Source organism: Neolamprologus brichardi, chromosome 18 (assembly GCF_056152115.1).
Source record: "Neolamprologus brichardi isolate AB-2024 chromosome 18, ASM5615211v1, whole genome shotgun sequence".
Classification (NCBI taxonomy): domain Eukaryota; kingdom Metazoa; phylum Chordata; class Actinopteri; order Cichliformes; family Cichlidae; genus Neolamprologus; species Neolamprologus brichardi.
The window spans coordinates 5276662-5296192 of NC_142121.1; the positions used below are offsets into that span (position 1 = coordinate 5276662).

The 19531-nt window shown below is 40.4% G+C and overlaps 1 protein-coding gene across 1 annotated transcript in view; it reads left to right on the forward strand.

Moving 5' to 3' along the window:
- retreg1 (reticulophagy regulator 1) overlaps window positions 1-19531 on the forward strand; it is a 32290-nt gene that overhangs the window by 1062 nt on the left and 11697 nt on the right. The window contains exons 2-3 of the mRNA XM_087832138.1: window positions 220-326; window positions 3761-3791. Of these exons, the coding sequence (XP_087688264.1) occupies window positions 220-326; window positions 3761-3791 (138 nt within the window). The remainder of the gene's footprint in view (window positions 1-219; window positions 327-3760; window positions 3792-19531) is intronic.

Sequence of the window (19531 nt, forward strand, 5' to 3'; positions counted from 1 at the left end):
TATTTTAGCTCCACAATAGATGGTGATTTTTCTTTTTACATCCACAAATGTAAAATTATGTATCCAAAATCAAAATATAAAGCTTTATCATCTTGTATAAACAGCTGCACAAAAATAAACATTGATCTGCTAAAACTTCCACAGAGTTAAACTGTGGCGTGCATCACAACAACCTGAGTGAGCTGCTGTGAGTGAAACTTTTGTTCTGTTTCCCTGCAGGTTTGTGGCCTTTGACTCGTTTCGGGCCTACACCCTCCTGGCTTTCCTCCTGGCCCTGCTGGTCATCACGGTCACCACCCGAGATGTAATTCGGTCCAGATCCGCAGGTAACCCCCAAATGATCAGTCGATTAAAGAGAAGAATAACTAGTAAGGAACTGCCTTGCCTTAATCTCATAACTCTGGATCTTCAGTCATAATTGAAACCCATTTAAATACAAATACTGACACCGATAAAAGACCAACTGACACTAAAGTGTTTGTCAAAGTGTACAAGATGTGTAAAGGTGCTTTACAAAAAGTTGCTTGAAATCAGTTTAAAAACTTTTGAGTGATGACTTTGTGTCCCAGGAGTCTGTGTATTGTGTGACAGAGACGTCAAGTGATGCAGAAGTAGGGCCAGGCTGTAGTCTTGTGTAATGTCACTGTGAACCAAAAGCTGGTGCAGGCTGCAGCGTCGCATCCAGTGTTTGAGAAAATTATTGTCAGGACTAGGGATGGGTACCGGTATCTGACATAATCGGTAGTAACCAGACCGGAAAGCAGCGAACATTTCAGTGCTTTAATTTGGTGCTTTTTTTTCCTGAGCTGTGATACACTTTAGATTCTAGCCAATCATTTTACGTTTCCGAGGATAGTAGGCGGGTCCAGGTACGTACGTTCTTTTAGAGCAGAGCTACAGATTAAAAATGCCCAAGGCGAAGCGGTCAAAGTCTGGCTGTACTTCACAGCAAAAGATGCAAACTCAGCAGCTGCAACAAGTGCTTTAAGCTGATACTGTGATACTGTCAAAGGAGGTAACACCTCAAATCTGATGAAACACCTGGCGACGCATAGCGTTTTTTTAAAAGCCAAGAAATGCGCCGTATTTGATAGCTTGCTGCGAGACCTCACACCGAGCACATCTACTGCGGGTGTGGTGCCTGTTATCGACCCGGAGTTAGCAACATCCCCCAAAAACCCGAAGAGGAGAGTCCTGGCCCCTAGCCCTGCCAGTGTAGCAGAAATGATGAGGATGATGATGCAGCAGCAGCCGTTCGTCTCTGCGTGAGTAGCTTAATGTTGTTCGTGTGTAATTTACGTTGAGTAGGCTAACCACGTTATTACATTAATGCATGTAAGGTGAACTAGCAAACACCATCATAGCTACATGCGGCTGTCTTCTTGTTTGATGGCAGATACTCCCTTCACTCTGGCCAAAAAGGCTAAAATGACCAAAGAAAAAGTGGAAAACAGTTAAACATGAGAGGTTTTTGGACAAAGTTTGTGTTTTTTCCATTGTTTAAGCTGCTTCCAGCCAAGAGTGATACCATATATGCCCCATAGCTGCAGAAAAGGCTAACATTGTTATCTTTTTACAAAAAAACAGTTAAACATGAGAGGTTTTAGGACAAAGTTTGTGTTCTCCATTCTTTAAGCACCGGCACCGTTTCAAAAGTACCGGTTTGGCACCGGTATCGGATAAAACCTACACGATACCCATCCTTAGTCAGGACCACTTTTGCTGCAGATGTAGTAATAGCATTATAATGTATGCGGGGCCTTTGTGGGAGTAATCAACCCCTGATAATTAAAAAGACGACAGACACTCAGATTAGAAGATGTAAAAAAATAAATACCCTAAATGTAGAAATGAATGAATGATCTATTACAACCAAAACTGTAAAGGTGGAACCCAAGTACAGAGATCTTTATAGTGTGTAAAGGAGGTTGAAGCTGGTTTTAGTGGGATAAGAGTGCAAGAAGCTGAGGTAGTCAGAGGGAGAAGCAGACTGGCGGGCAGCTGGGTGATGTTCGTGAAGAAGAAAACATGGAGAAAGCTTTGTGATAAGAAACATTAGAGCAGATTTACTACAAGCAAGTTCTAATTTGGTGTTCAAAGTGTTATTACTGAGGCAGAAACTGCATTGTGGCGAGGAATGGTTGGAGAAAACGTTAACACAGTGGATGGAAGGCAGATGAACAGGTTGGGTGGGGCTGATTGTTGGCAGGTGTGCAGGATGAGCAGAGCTGGGAGCCAGGTATAAGGGAGACCTCGCCCACACCCATCCACAACAAAAACACAGACAGACAGACAAACAAGGGGGTGGAGGCACCAAACAAATACAAGACAGAGAAAAAAGGAAGCACCAGGGAGTGTTTAAGGGGAGGATTGTGATGTGGCTGCAGCACAAACCCTATAAACTAACAAAGCTGTTGACAAGAATATAAAACATTTACAAAAAGACGCATAGAATGAACGAGGAGCTCAGATTTTAAAAAGGCTTTAATATATTATTTAGATGTATTTGATATTTACAAGAAAGCGTAATGGATATATGGGATGTGGATACTGTCTGTGGTTTTGAAATAATCGGTAAATGTTTGGTCTATTATGTTGAATTGTCAACAGCATTTTTATTACTATAATTTATTTATCGATGATTTCTTTTTATGTGTTTCTATTTCAGGGATGAAAAATAGCTGACAGCTAAATCTGATACAGTGGATCTTTTTTATTAGTAGATTAATGTTTTTTACATCCCTGACAAATAAAGAGGAAAATTAAAATGAAATAAATAAGCCGTTCAGCTCAAACCCAAGATGTTCCCTCAGCAGAGTTATAAATGGCTGCTTTGAAACCAACCAAATCTATTTGGTTCGGATGTTTACGTGATTTCAGCTTCATCCTGGCTTATTAGCCCGATGAGTAAGGATGAGACATCATCTTTCATGGCGGATGGTGACTCATGACTGACTGTTGCTCACAATTACACTTTGAACACATTGGACTCCTGATGTCAGCAGTTATTTACGTTTAATGTTATGAGTATAGTTTTCTCTTTGTAGAAAACTTTCATTATCATTGCCTAACACTTCTATTAAAGAAAACTGTTTTTGCACGTCATTAAGTATAATTTCATAACATCACAGTAATCATTAGCACTATATCAACACTCAATGGTACACTACATTCAGTCATTCACACACTGGCAATGGCAAGCTACATTGTAGCCACAGCTGCCCTGGGGCGCACTGACTGGGCCCTCTGACCACCACCAGTAGGCAAACATGGGGTTAGTATCTTGCCCAAGGATTTTTGGGATGCAGCCAGGATCGAACCACCGACCTTCTGATTAGTAGCTGACCTGCTCTGCCGCCTGAGCTACAGCCACCCCATAGAAAAAAAGATTATATCTACTTAACCTGTGGTTGGAAACATGAAAAGGATCTTTGTTAAGCATTTATTTCATCTTCAAATTATGTTTCTTTTAACATTATTTTATTACATGGTTGTTATATTACATTTAGAGCCCAATCATAGCTTGTGGTAACTACATTACAGTTTGCTCCATCCATTCATTTTCTACCTATCCGGGTTTAGGGGATATTCTTCCCGTCACCACCAACAGCTCGATAGGTGAGGGCAGGAATGTAGATCATCCAATAAATCAATAGCTAAGCCTTCAGGCTCAGCTCTGTCTTTGCCACAGTTTCTGCAGTGGGTGTGAGCGCGTGAGTGCTGATGAATAACACATCTGTGGTTTTTTTTTTTCTCACAGGAGCTCAGTTATGGCACAGCATGACAACAAGGTAAGACACTTAAGTGCAGGTGATTGTGATGTGCAGGTTTGTTAATGTTGTTTGGAGTGTTTGGATTTTAAAACATATCAGAGAGGCAGAGCTGCTCCGAAGGAAGAAATCTTCATATTGGTGAAGATGCTATTGCGGCATTCATTGTTTCCTGAACCTGAAGGCATCCATAGGACAGTGAAGTTAATTTAAACAGAGAAATCAAGAGCAAACATGTCTGCATCAAGCTTCTGCTCAAACCACATCTGATCTTAGATGCTGATTTAAATTATGTCTGACACAACTTGTTTTTCACAAACTGAAAGGTGAAGAGGATCTTGGCTGAAAAACAAAACGTTGGTCAGCTTAAATTGTTGAGATCACATGAAGGAAAGTTTAATTGGATGTTTGTGACTCCTGAAATCAAGTTGATGTAATCAGATTCAGTAATCAGACATCTTACTCTGTTGTTCAACTGAAGAACGAATCGACTCGCAGCAGTGCGGTCGCGTTGCACAGTGTTGCTTCATGAATCACCTCCAGCTATGATCTCTTTTTGAGTTTGGACATGTGCACAATATTATGCCAGAGACTGAGGTTTTAATTAAAACTGAACCTGTAATGCTTTTAGCACCAAGAGATAAATAAAGTCACAAAATCCAAAACATTTACCGAACAGAGCCAGGAAATATAAATACCAGAGATAACTAGGAATGTAATTCTCAGGGAACACAGACCAACGAGACATAACAATGTAGGCGATGTGACAAAGGGACGACTGAGACAGTACAGACAGGTGACGAGGGAAATGAAAAAAGGTGGAGAACACAGTTGAAGAAAACATAACAAGACAAAGGGAACACAGAGAACAACGAATACCAAAATAAAACAGGAAGTAACAGAATGAGGAAACAAGATTGTTATTGTCTTTCTTTGTCTCGTGACAAGTTAAAGAGATTAGACTGGAACAGAATAGGGAACAAAAGGGAACTAAATACAACTGAAAAGTTGTAAATACAACTGAAAATATTGAAAATTAAACCACAGAGAATCTTGTCAAAGTAAGGCAAGGCAAGTTTATTTGTATAGCACAATTCAACAACAAGGTGATTCAAAGTGCTTTACAGAGACATTAGAAACAAAAACAAATAAAAAGCATGATTTAAAATTGATTAAAACAAGCAAACAAACTAACTAATTAACAAACAAACAAACAAACAAACAAACAAACAAACAAACAAAACAGTATATAAAATCAAAACAGATAAAATCAGAACAGTAGATAAAATCAGTAGTTAAAATGTAAGTTTTGAAATTTAAGCTTAAGTGCGGATTTGGTGCTTTATTCAAATGCAGCTGAGAACAGGTGAGTCTTCAACCTGGATTTAAATAAACTGAGTGTTTCAGCTGATCTGAGGCTTTCTGGGAGTTTGTTCCAGATATAAGGAGCATAAAAGCTGAATGCGGCTTCTCCGTGTCTGGTTCTGACTCTGGGAACTGATAAAAGACCGGATCCAGATGACCTGAGGGATCTGGAAGGTTCATACTGGGTCGAACATAAACAAGACTTATAAACATAAGTAAAAACTCTATCAATATTAAACTAAACACTCACGAATATTACAAAAAAAAAAGGAAACAAAGCTCATAGTGGATTCTCAAAAACTAAAATTCAATTCACTATTATTCATATGGTGTTAATGTCATGCGGCGGCTGTGTGAAGGCAAGAGAGGACCCAAATGCACGGCTCTAGACACACGGGGATGAACTCAAAGGCAAGTCTTTATTAACAGGAACATAAGAAGTCATACAAAACTATACTGGGAGAAACTAAAGCTGAGGCGCTGGGAAGACACGGGAAACGCACACAACCTAGAGGCACGACTCAACACGGAACAAAGGGATACTTTGGCTGTATCCCAATGCAGGGTCTGCAGCCTTAAAGGCTGCATTTTAAGGGCGATTACGTCACCGCGACGCGACGAAGGCTGTCCCAATGCGAAGGCTGCTCGAAATGCGGCCCTCAAATGCGTCCTTCATTTCCCTGAATTTTAAGGACGTGGCGGTGTAGACTTCGTGGCCCAACATATCCCAGAATGCATAGCGCGGCGGTGGGTGTGGATAATTTTGCCGAAAAAAAACGGCGGATGAGGCGCGCCTGAAGAGTAAACTTTAAGTAAGAACTGAATATTATTTCACTTATTTATGTGCAAATGTTTAATAACGAAGAACATTAAAACATTCCTGTTGGCCACATGTCGGCAAAGTTATGTGACATCAGTGACGTTTGTACTAACTTGGTTTTAAAGCCTTTACTTTAAAATATACGCCGTTCAATAGCTGAGCTTAATCAGAGAATGATCAAAGCTCATGTAGAAACAAACAAACAAATGAACAAAAGATTTTCTCCTTCATTTCTGTCAAACAAAGCTGTATGAAACGTTTCCAGCTGTTAGTATCATGGTTGCTAGGCAACCTGGGCAGCGCAACGGAGGCTAGACCGTCCCATTTCACAAGCCTCGCACTTCCGGCCTTAGCGGTCTTTAAGTACGCGGCCCTTGAGGATCGTTGAGGCTGCAGACCCTGAATTGGGATACAGCCACTGACATAAATACACAGAAGTTAATGAGGGAAGTGGGAACACACGGGGAACGCAGCTGAGGACAATTACTCGTGACAGAGCGGGGAGGACACAAACCTGAAAATACTGACCTCAAGATGTGGACCTTGAACACAACACAGTACACAGAGATGAGCACAGAGAGAGAGGCAGAGAACAAGGATGAATACACGAGGGGATGAGGAGAACACAGAACACAAAGGACGGGAACACGGTACCAGAACAAACACCACAATAACAGCATGGACACAGGGCGGATCCAAATACCAAACCAAACAATCCAATGAACATAAGGAACAAAATACAAAACCACAGGAAAACTAAGAATACTGGGTCAAAATGACCCAGTTAATTTACAACAAACGCCTTAAGGTGCATTATTCTATAAGGTCAAGACCCTCTAACATAAGAAAGAATCCCCAAATGTCACATGACTCCCAATGAGACAAGCACTTGGCAATGGTGGGAAGGAAAACGTAATTTTAAGAGGAAGAAACCTGGTTGGAGAATCATCAGTTCACAAGAAATTCAAAACTCAGGGACCACGACAAATATATCCTTCATTAAAACTACATGAGCCCGTTGCTCTGTTTTCTTAAAACGTGAATATGCTGGTGTGTTGCTGACTATTTGCAGCAGATTAAGCCAAGTAATACAACACAAACACAAACAATCTTTTAGGGAAATGGATTTCAGTCTCTGGGGCGTGAAGGAGTTAAAGCCTGCAGTCACAGTTACAGAAATGTCACACCAGCCCTTTCTGCTAATTTGTGTTTGCTGCTGTCACACGTTCCTGTGCAAATAGCACGCACTAATCAGTAACCAGGATACAAGTGTTTATCATGCATATAGGAACCTGTAGCAGCAGGTTTCTCTGCAGACGTAATTTCCTTTATATAACCAGGATAAACCTCACAAGCAGCATGACCGTGTAAACACACTCCATGAACTCAGTTATTTTTTACAAATACAAAATCACACAGGAGCTTTGGGCTGACGATGCATTATTCCACACTGCTACTCATTAAACGTTTCAGCATGTTTCAGTAATTATTCGTAGGTTGTATTTGAAAAAGTGAGTTGTGTTGAGAAGCTTCAAGCTGAGTGTTCACTGTCAACATCCCAGCCTTTTCAGACCAGCCCTCAGTGGCTCTGATCGTGAAATACTCATAACTTCATTAGTCACCTCAACATGAATGGAGATTTAACACATCTATGCTTCATATACTGAAATTAGGGATGCAACGATACCAATTTTTTCAAACCGATACGATACCGATACTTGGATCTGAGTACTTGCCGATACAGAGTACAAACACCGATACTTCTACCACACACACACACACACACACACACACACACACACACAAATACAATTAATTGGAAGACAGGTTTTATTATATTCTCTGCCGATAAAAAATAAAATCTTAATAAAAATGACCACAAAAAAATTTCAAGTGAAAAATAAGCACAAATTATTGCAGAGTCTCCACATTGTAATTTTACAAAATATCACTGAACTATTGGCACTGTCTCGAGCTTTCAGAATAATAAATAAACACTTCTGTTCGGAATAAAATAAATACAAATTAGGTTTGAGAATAAAATAAACTTTTAAATTATTGCAGAGTGTCCATATTGTAAACAAATTATTAAATAAATAATAAAATATAAAAAAATTATAAAATAAATAATAAATAAAATAATAATTGCCCCCCTAGTGGCCAATCTAAAAAACTACAACAGAAATGACAAGCCACCCTCTGATTAATGAAATAAGTTGGTATCGGTTAACTTTTACAGTATCGGGCCCGATACCCGATACCAGTATCGGTATCGGTGCATCCCTAACTGAAACCTAGAAAAAGTCTGTGTGACCACAAAGGACAAGGTGGTGTTTTGATATAGATGAAGTTTCTTTAACCATTTCAGTCATTTTATTTCACATATTAGATGGGTTGCTGTAGTAGATCTTTAACAAAACACTTAAAATCATCCAACTTTTTCAGAATTTGAATTTTCAGGTCTCATAACTTTTGAGTAGTCTTTCATATTAATCGGCGCCTGGCAGTGATTGAGACCTTCATTCCAAAGTTTTTAAATTGTTGCCTCTGGTGGGTTACTTCTGCAGCTATCTCTGCTTTCACAGATGCACTGCAGCCTTGACTTTTCTGTATGTCAACGAACAGAGGTCCATCTGACAATGCAAAATTCCAAAACAGACACTGGTTGTCCTTCAACTTCCCAGATTGCTACTGCAGCTAATTTATTGGTGGATTAACGCTAAAAGTTGATCAACTGTGTCCTGCTTCCTGCATCATTCAGTTGTTTGTAGTTCGAAGGTATTTTTTTCTTAGTTAAAAGGTCAAAGATTGTAGGAGCCATTTTTGGGTTAATACCTTATGTGGCCGCTAGAGGTCACCTTTTTCTGTTTTGTTCATGTAAAGGTATTTAAGGTAGACGCACGTAATCAGTGCCACGTGTGTCGTTAATTGTACGAAGGCAAGCAGTTTGTGACCGTTGCGCTGTTATGTTAAGATGATATGGGAATAAAGACCAAAAAGGACAAGATAAGTACTGCTGGAGTTATTGGACTTTTTACTTTAATTCATACATACCTGTGACATCGCGTCACCCCCGTTAACAACCACCTCAGCGGCTTCAAGCGTAGGCTTAGCCTCTACAAAGATAAAGGACAAAATCCAAGGAAAGGAACAGTTACAACATCCAAGGTGCATTTAAATAATGAATTTAAAGACGATTAAGTGCGTTATTAAAGGTGAGCCAAGGTTGAAACTTAAGCTTGTGAAAAAACAAATAAAAAACTGGTTATATAATGTTCTGTCAATTAACACCTCTGAAATGCTTCTTATACATGTCTGCATGTGCTGAGGATATTTCAGAGGCATTTGCATTTAAAACTTTGTCAGAAGCAAAGCAGATGCACATTTAAAACGGGAACGGGTTTTATTTGTTACTCTCTAAAAGCTTCTTGGCGCTCATGGTTTGGATGAGCAGTTCAGCTCTGCTGATGTGCAGTGATTCTAAAACAACTTCTCTGCCTTAAATTTGAATCATCTCTTGTAAATATACTGGAAGGTTTCCTAACACAGAGTATATAAACACGTGTAGCTTCTCATACTGTATCATGCAGGACTGAGTCCTCTGCGAGAGCCGGGTCTCGTCCTGACTCTCAGCTGCAGCCCTGCAGAGCTGATTGCTCACATATGACTGTCTAATTTAATCCCCCTGCTAATATCTCCTGTGTGTGTCAGACTAAACTGTGCGATTTGACAAACAGTGAAACCTACAGTTTCATGACGCACTTCATGCTCGTATCTTGTGATGCATGACTCAAATGCCTACTTAATTAGCAGATTAGTTGATAAACAGAAAGTAAATATATGGAATGAATTTGGCTCTTTTTGAAAGACAGGACATGCAGCTGGAAGGTATCAGATTAAACTGTAATTAACCATTACTATAATCTGCATGTCCTGGGGTATGCCTTTACTATGAACAGAGCTGCATTCATGATCTGAAACCTCCCTCTAACTGCAAGCTTGTGACTGGCTGCTTAGTGTTGATACTTAGATAATCAGAGATGCCTAAACAGATTAATAGCAAGCACGAGCTGATATCATGTCGATGTTGTTCCTGGATCAACAAAGCTAATGTTGGTCCAGGTTGGACATCACAAGTGACCAATGAGATTGTAGTGATGTAATAGTTTTGCCACGTGGAAACAAATTCACACCACACACCAAATCGTACCCTGACCGCGATCACACCCTGTTCTCCAACCCTAACCCTGACCCTCACATAGGGCTGCACGATTTTGCATAAAATGAGAATCACGATTTTTTTTGCTTAGAATTGAGATCACGATTCTCTCACGATTTTCTTTTCCAGTATAAATATTTATTGCACTTATTAACTGCACATCAACTTCGTAACAGTTGAGACTGAACATAAAAACAATAAACAAACATAAAAACAACAAATGTCTCACGTTTTGCCGCAAAATGTTGTACTGCTTGAAATTGCGTCTCCACCGTTGCTCGACACTGCGTGTATAGAGCAGGTAGTGCAACAATAGAAAAATAGTTGCGGGACGGCACTGTGTAGCGTTTGTTTAGGGTGTTGATCGTTTTCCTAAATCCCTCGTTTTGCACAGTGTTGATGGAGCCATATCTTTGGTCAGGTGATAAGTAATAGCCTCCGTAATTTCTTTGTGCCTGCGGGAGTTCGACGGGTATAGGGAAGCGCTGTATAAGGTTCCCGTTATTGATGTTTGGGTGGTTGACGGGGATGGATTTTCTCCTGTCACTTTCTCGTCATCCCTGACGTGCTCTCTGTTGTTTTTTCCTGCCAATTTTAGCATCACACAGCACAGCTTCTGTATCACGTGGTATAAGGCTCCGCCCTTGTCATTTGTTGAGCAGGAAGAGTGAGCGCTTGTTTTCATGCAGATTACGTCCCGGATCAAAATGCGGTACAATCGTCGTCTTTTTTTTTTTTTTTTAATCGTTGTCATTTGGAAATGAGATCGCACATAAGTATGAATTGAGATCGCGATTTTCTAACGATTAATCGTGCAGCCCTACCCTCACACCCCATTTTTTGATTTCTTTCCTGAGTGGACATCAGCAGTTTTTTTCCAAAGTCACAATGATATGACAACACAATGTGATTCATCAGATCCAATGATGCTCCCAGACTAACATTATTATGTTGATCCAGGAACAACACCAACATGAGGATGTTAGACCTGATAGTCCGTGTTTGTGCCTTTTCACTTAACCTCTTAAACCCCAAGCCTAACTGATCTCCTGCCTTTTGCCCCCGTATCAGGGGGCGTTGGGGCTTAAGAGGTTAAAAGATTCTTATTAGAAACAGGTCACATTTTTTACACATGTATCAATCAGGTGCTGTAAATGACACAAATTTTTAGTTTTTCTCCCCCTCATCTTCTTCTTAGTGGATCATCCATCTCACCCAGTCCTTTGCATCCTCTTTTGTCACACCAACCATCTGCTTGTCCTCCTACGCTACACCCATGAATCTTTGCTGTGGCCTTTCTCTATTCTTTTTGTCTGGCATCTTCATCTTTAAATCCTTTGTCTAACATTTTCACTGTCCCTACCCTGCACAGGTCCAAACCATCTCAGCCTTGTCTCTCTAACTTTGTCAGTAAAACACCTCGACCTGATATATCCAAATACCTATTCTTTCTAATGACTCTCAGTGAAAATCCCAGCATATTTAAACCTGCCAGCTCTAGCTCTGCCTCCTGTCATTTTGTCAGTGTCTCCAAACCATGCATGACAGCAGGTCTTACTACCATCCTTCCCTTCACACTTTAAGCTGTCTTTCTGTCACAAATCTCCCTGACACTCATCTCAGTTGGAAGTTTTTAATTTTTAAATGTTTTCAAACTCTGGGTTTGAATCCAGTCTGCGGCCTTTCTGTGTGGTGTTTGTGTTTGCGTGGGTTTTCTCCGGGTACTGTGGCTCCTCCTCTCACAGTCCACAGACATGGATGGTGTTAGGTTAATTACGGATTCTAAATTTGCTGTAGGTGTGAATGTTAGTGTGAATGCTTGTTTGTCTCTCTGTGTGTCTGTCTCTCCCGTGATGGAGGGTGAGCTCTTCAAGGCATACCCCGACTCTCGCCTTAAGACAGCATAGTATAAGCTTCACACCCCCATTATCTGAATTAGAGTAGTAGAAGAAACTGGATGGATGACCCCAAAAGGTTGATTCTGTTCATCTGGACGTAGCGTTTTCAGTGGGAGAAACGTTTCGTCACTCGGCCAAGTGACTTCTACACTCTCAGCTGACTGCAGGTTTCCCCAACTTTCTAAACAGTACATTAGCACAATGACTGAAACGAGAACAACTGGCTGTGAAGTCAGTTTCTTGATCATTAATATGCAAATTTTCATGACCATTTAGGAACAACCACTGATCAAACACCATTGACCAATGGTCATAAGTACCGTATGTGTGTGAAGGTTCTCAGTCATCCAGGTCATCGTAGTCAAAGGAGCTTGTAAAGAAAAGCGTCTGGACTTCTTTAAGTTGCTTGAAGACGTTTCACCTCTCATCCGAGAAGCTTCTTCAGTTCTAAGGTCAAATGGTGGAGAGTCCCAGATATAAACCTAGTGGGAGTGTCCCCCCCACAGAGGGACAAAAGGACCCCCTGATGATCCTCTAATCACCTGAGCTAAGGTGTGAAACTGGGTGTGGGTCCCAATCAGCCAGAGTTTTGGGTGAGCTTATTGTGAAACCTGGCCCCACCCTATCATGTGATTTCCTGAGGTCAGATGGCCCAGGATGTGCGTGGGCGTTAAGGCGTCTGGGGAGGGATCTCAAAACTGGATTATAGATGGCAGAGAGTTGGTGTCGCAAACCACCGCCTCTGTTCAAAGATGGTCGCTCACAGTGGACATAGATGGCTTCTTTCACTCCTCTTTCAAACCATCTGTCCTCTCTGTCCAAAATGTGAACTTTGGCATCCTCGAAAGGATAAAGGACACTCTTTCAAGGATGCCAATGTTCAATGTGGGGCCAATGTGGGGCCAATGTGGGGCCAATGTGGGGCCAATGTGGGGCCAGGTTTCACAATGAGCTCACCCGAAACCCTGGCTGATTGGGACCCACACCCAGTTTCACACCTTGGCTCATGTGATTAGAGGATCATCAGGGGGTCCTTTTTTCCCTCTTTGGGGGGGACACCCCCACTGGGTTTAAATCTGGGCCATTTGACCTTAGAACTGAAGAAGCTTCTCGGATGAGGTGAAACGTCTTCAAGCAGTCCAGACGCTTTTCTTTACAAGCTCCTTTGATGGTCATAAGTACCATTCACATTCATAGTGAGGTGTTCTGGACGTGGTGTTTAGAGCTTAAAGGATGGCTTAAGGATGAATGAGATTTTTCTCACATAATTTTCATGAAGAACTAAACAAACAAACTTATTTACAAAACTGTTCAGTTGTTATGAAGAAATATTTAAAAAGTGTATCATGTTAAAGTACTATTGACAATAGAGAACTCGCTTATGAGCATGTTTTTTTCCTTCTCTGCTCTCTGTAAGAAAACAAGAATCATTTCTTTACATGATTGTCTTTCCATCCATATCCTTAGTTTTTTATTTCTGCCACTGGATGGAGCCGGAGTACACAATCATAAATTATTCAGTTTGTTTAGGCTAAAGTGTAACTTTCTACACATAACTTGAAAGATGAAGATGAAATATTAATCTAATAGTGATCCCAGTCATCTGTTTGTATTTTTCCATTAAAATTAAAAGTTTTCGGACTGAAGGAAAATTGTTAAATAACAACACAGATTTAAACTGCATTAAAATCTGAAAATAAGGTTCAAAGAAGGCATGTGTTGCTCGTTTCCAAGTCCATAATAATGTTTCTCTGTACTACCAGAGTAGCTTTTCATTCGTCACAGTTCAGTATACTCATTTGTATCATATTCTGGGCCTTGGTATAGTCCGTCACAAACAGAACGTTTGAACAGAAGCTGGGTGGGACTTCGGCATTTTCATACAGAGGTGTGTGTCTGACATCACCATACTTTCAACATCCCCACTCACTGAACCCTCAATTGAATAAGCAGAAGATAATGGATGGATAAACAAGAAAATTAATAATAGTTCCCCTTTAAATAACAACATTATTTGATTCAATATTTCAGGATACGTAACTGTAGAATAATTACTGTACAGTCCTTCACTGGTCAGATTTGGTCTGTTTCCAAATCTGTTTTATGGACTCTTGTTTTGTTATAGTGTTCATTAACTGTCAGTGAGCACCATTTAATACTTTACAGTTTTACGTTACCTGATGTATGTTTATGTCACTGTGGAGCTAAACATATGGTGAGGGTAAATGATTTGTGCTGCAAGAATCTTTAAAAGAAAAAGCTTTGTGATCGTGTTTTAAAAGGAAATTCATAAGATTTTCTTCTTGGTCTTCTTCTTGTATAAAGTTACATATAAACCTGCTCAGCATGAGCTGAAAACAGGTAAATATACAGTCGAGTTCAAAGAGAAAATCCTGTCATCCTTTATGTAAATAATCAGAAAATGTGAGGATTTACAAGAAATTCAAAAAACTATAAGCGATGACATCGATCATGGTTTATTCTTTGTTCTTTTACTTTGTACTTTCTGACAGTTCCCATTTATTTGAATTGTTCATTAAAGTGCCATTCAGTGATTGTTCTTTATAAATACCATGATAAAAATAAAACTTTTGCTGTGGAATAAATAAAATAGAAATATCTTAATGCACGTTCTCAGAGTTTCAGATCCCCGTTTAATGGTGCTGAGCCATGACCCATTTGGCAGTCTGTTTTGTGACCAAGTGGTGAAGGCATTGAAGGGGGAGTCACATTGGTGAGCTGTTTTACACGCTCATTTCAAATGGTGTTAGTAGTGCAAGGGGCGGAGGTCGTCCGTTACCCGATGCCGGTTCTAAAGGTTCCATGGGATTCAGCGGAGGTGACAGGGATTTGTGGGCGCCAGGCTGGATGCAACACATCTGAGTTATATAACAGATAGTTGGGTGAGTCCAGGTCAGGGGCAATTTACACTGTACTGTAAAGTGACAGAAACATCACAAGATGCATTTTAATATCATGGACATAATAATTGTTTCATTTCAGTTATAGTTCACCCAGCTGAAGATTTTTCATCCAAGTAAAACCAAACTGATTAATAAATAAAGGTCCACTTGTAATCTTCATCTGGACTTTTTTCACCCAGTTTCTATCTTCTATGTATTCAGTGTTTGAGTCAGTGGAGCTGATGACAACAACTTTTGGTTGAAAAATGTTAATAGTGTGACAAGTCCAAAAGTTGATTCTGTTCATCTGGACGTAGCGTTTTGTGGGAGAAGCGTTTCGTCACTCATCCATGTGACTTCTTCAGTCTCAGCTGATTGCAGGTTTCAATCTTATAAACAGTACATTTGCATAATGACTGAAACCAGCCCACTGAAGGAACAATGGGCTGTGAGGTCAGTTCCTTAATCATAATTATGCAAATTCTCATGACCATTGATCAACAACCACTGATCAATGGCCATGAGTACCATTCGCAGAGAGTTGGGGAATGGCTGCAATCACAGCATTGTAAGATGGTGAAAGATGTACCCTTAGGCCCCTCCTCGATTCAGAGATGGTCTTTCCCTTTTCACGTAAATGGCTTCCTTGACTCCGCCCTCAAACCAGCGTTCCTCCCTGTCCAGGATGTGTACATCCTCATCATTGAAAGAGTGTCCACTGGCCTGTAGGTGTAAATAGACTGCAGTCCTGGCCTGACGAGGTAGCTCTTCTGTGTTGTGCCATCCACTTCGCCAGAGGTTGTTTGGTTTCCCTGATGTATAAATCCTGGCAATCCTCCTGGCACTTAACAGCGTACACTATGTTACTCTGTTTGTGTTGGGGACCCGATCCGTGGGGTGGACCAATTTTTGGCGCAACTTGTTTTGGGATTTAAAAGCCACAGAGACCCAGTGTTTAGAAAAAATGCGTCTCAACTGTTCCGATACTCCTGACACATATGGGATCACTACAGGTTTTCGCTTGGGCAGTGGTTGATCTTAAGGGTACATCTTTCGCCATCTTACAATGCTGTGATTGCAGCCATTCCCCAACTATCTGTGAATGGTACTCATGGCCATTCATCAGTGGGTTTTGGTCAGTGGTTGTTGATCAATGGTCATGAGAATTTGCATAATTATGATTAAGGAACTGACCTCGCAGCCCATTGATCCTTCAGTGGGCTGGTTTCAGTCATTATGCAAATGTACTGTTTATAAGATTTGCAGTCAGCTGAGACTGAAGAAGTCACTTGGATGAGTGACGAAACGTTTCTCCCACAAAATGCTACGTCCAGATGAACAGAATCAACTTTTGGAGATTTACTTTCCTGGATGATTGAGAATGCATCAAGACGTTACACTCATGTGCATGGACTTCATGGTAATTTTGGGCTTTTAATGATTTCTGAAACTGTTCTAATTCCTGGGTGGAATGATTGCACAGCGTACCTCTTTAACGGCTTTAAAAAACAAGAATTGGATGTACAATTTTGCATTTTGGGGGGATTTTCGTATAGTATAAATACATGCCCACTAATATTTGCCAAAAAGTTATTTCTGTTCATCTGGACGTAGTGTTTTTAATGGGAGAAATGTTTCATCACTCATTCAAGTGACTCTTGGTAGAATTGGTAGAATTCATTTAATCTGGTTGGTTACATAGCACAGATGTGAATTTTAAGCATAAAATTAAGTCCACAAATGTGCAGTAGGCTTGAGGTCGGGACTTTGGGAAGACTACTCCAGAAGCTTAATGTTAGCCTATGTGATGGCTGCACTTACAGCCACACAGTGGTAATACCCACCATGTTAGTGTAGAGGCTTATAAGTAACATTGCATTCACATGTCTTTCTTTAAATATAGGAATTAATTTACAGGACAATAAATAACTGGTTTTGGTTTAGAATTCACTCACATATCCACATAACACTGCATTCTAAAATAAGTGCGCACATTTTAGTTTACACTGTTATGTGTGATTAATCTTTTGTTTTCTGAGTTAGTTGCAGCTGTTCCAGTCCCTTGATTAAGGAGCCAAGAGGTGGAAAAGGGGCGGAGCGAGCTTTAAAGGAAGACTGCAAATTGGTTCATGCCATAACTCGGGACCATGGGGGGGAATTGGAGTTCATTATGTTAGGTTTATTTAGGTTTTGTGTGTTTTACCCCTTCTCCTGTTTTTGTGGGCTGATCAGCCACTATTTAAGTTTCCCCTTTGTTTCGTTAAGTTAGGTCAGTTTGTTTGAGTTATCAGTAGTGTTGTCAACTTTGAGTAGAGGTCTGTTATTTTGACCTCTTTTATGGGCCCAAGATTTTGATTCTTTTTGCATGAGTTAATCAATTATGTTTTTGGGGTTAAATAAAAAATATTTTTTTTGGACTTTAACTTGTGCCTAAGTTTCCTTCACTGCTCGGTCCATCACAGCCTACTTTATCCATTTAAAAAACAGTTGTGATGTTTTTTTGGGATCATTTTCCTGTTCAAACATGCAGCTGTGTCCAAGTTTCAACTGCCTCATAATGAATGTGAGTAAATGCCTGAACAAAACTGTACCAACTGTACAACAGTTACATCAAAGTCACCTTTTGGTTTGTGGACTTGAACTTATTAGAGCTAAGTGGCCATATTTGGATGCGATTGTAGATCATGAAGATAGCTGCTAATTTGTGCTAGGTTTCAGACTAATAAATAATTGGATCACCAACTTCTTCAACTGGCTAGTTCCCAGACTCCAGACATGTGCATCAAAGTCACCACAGCTCTCATTTCAAGATGCCAGCTTTTTAAACAAATCCAAAAAAGTAGAATTATAAAAATATTTTCCACTGTGGAGTTGAATTGAGGGCATAAAATACTTAAAGAGTTTTTTTTAAATGTTTTTTTTTTTAAATCAAACTTTAAACATGTTTGTTTCTGCAGTGAAATTAGTAATTTCAACAGTCTTGTGGGGATTGATGTACTTTGGGACAGCCTCAAGTGGCCGTTAGAGGAACTGCAGATTTTAGCACTGATATGTTGGCTTTATTTTTGGCTGTAGTGTGGAGCTAAAGAATTTTTGCAGTAAAGTTATCTATTTATGTTGGGAGCTTGGATTGTTTCAGATTTCCTTTGCCCTTATTTGCATATCTACACTTCCACAGTCTGTCTTGTACTCTTCCTCTATCTGTCTCTGTGGCATTTGGCTGGCAGGATGGGATTGTGTTGTTGCCACCTGCTGTTGTCTGTCAGAGCTGTCTTGTGGGTAATTGTACATCAGGCACAGAGCACGTCTCAGGCAAAGGCTTGCAGGAGATTAGGTGCTGACCCAAAATGTGAGCTGACAGCTGAAGAGTGTGAGCCAGCCACGTATATCTACGTGTGTGTGTTTGTGGAGGGGGGCATGGGAGGGGTGTTGATAACTGAAAAAACAATGTCGCAAGTAATGTAAGTAACAGTTGGCATTTATTTTGAGTCATGTTGTGTAAATGGGGAATGTTAGTTTCTCCACTAACTCCTGAGGAACATACACATACATGCCAAAAGTATTCACTCACAAATCCAAATCACTGAATTCAAATGTTCCAATCACTTCCATGGCCACAGGTATATAAAAATCAAGCAGGCAGGCTGCTTCTAAAAACATTTGTGAAAGAATGGGTTGCTCTCAGGAGCTCAGTGGATTCCAGAGTGGAACCATGATACCTGCAAAACAACAACAAAAAAAAAAAAACAAGTCCAGTTGCGAAATTTCCTCTCTGCTAAAAGTTATTGGCATTATATAAGCGGAAGCAATTACGAACAACAGCAACTCAGCTATGAATCCAATCCAAACCTTACATTACTGAGCGCAATGCAAAGCGTCAGAAGCAGTGATATAAAGCATGCCACCACTGGGCTCTAGAGCAGTGCAGATGTGCTTTCTGGAGTCACAATTCATGCTTCTCCTTATGGCAATTTAAAGGATGAATCTGGGGTTGGAGGTTACCAGGAGAGTGTTGTCAGGTGGATCTTCAGGAGTTGGACTCGCCCCCTTATTTCCAGTGGAAGAAACTCTTCAGCATACCAAGACAATTTGGACAATTTGGGGATGGCCTCTTCCTGTTCCAACATGTCAAAAAAGACATGGATGAGCGAGTTTGGTGTGGGAAACCGTGACTGGCCTCCACAGGGTCCTGACCTCAACCTGATCAGTATCAGGTATCTGACCTCACAAATGTTCTTCTGGAAGAAAAACTCCCATAAACACTCCTAAACCTTGTGGGAAGCCTTCCCAGAAGAGTTGAAGCTGTTGTTGCTGTTTACTTCAACAGCTGACATTTGCGTGTGCCCATCTGCTGTTTGGTGCTTAGTGGGTGTAATAGCTTATTTGGTAAAACCTGCTTCCTGCTGCACCTGGAAGCTCAATAACACAAGTCAGGCTGAGCCACACAGCAGAACATAGAACCAAAACAGAGAGAAAACTGTGATTGTTTCTCAGGTTTATCATAATATAAATATGCGAACTATCCAGTGATCAAAGCCCAGCACATACACAGGTGT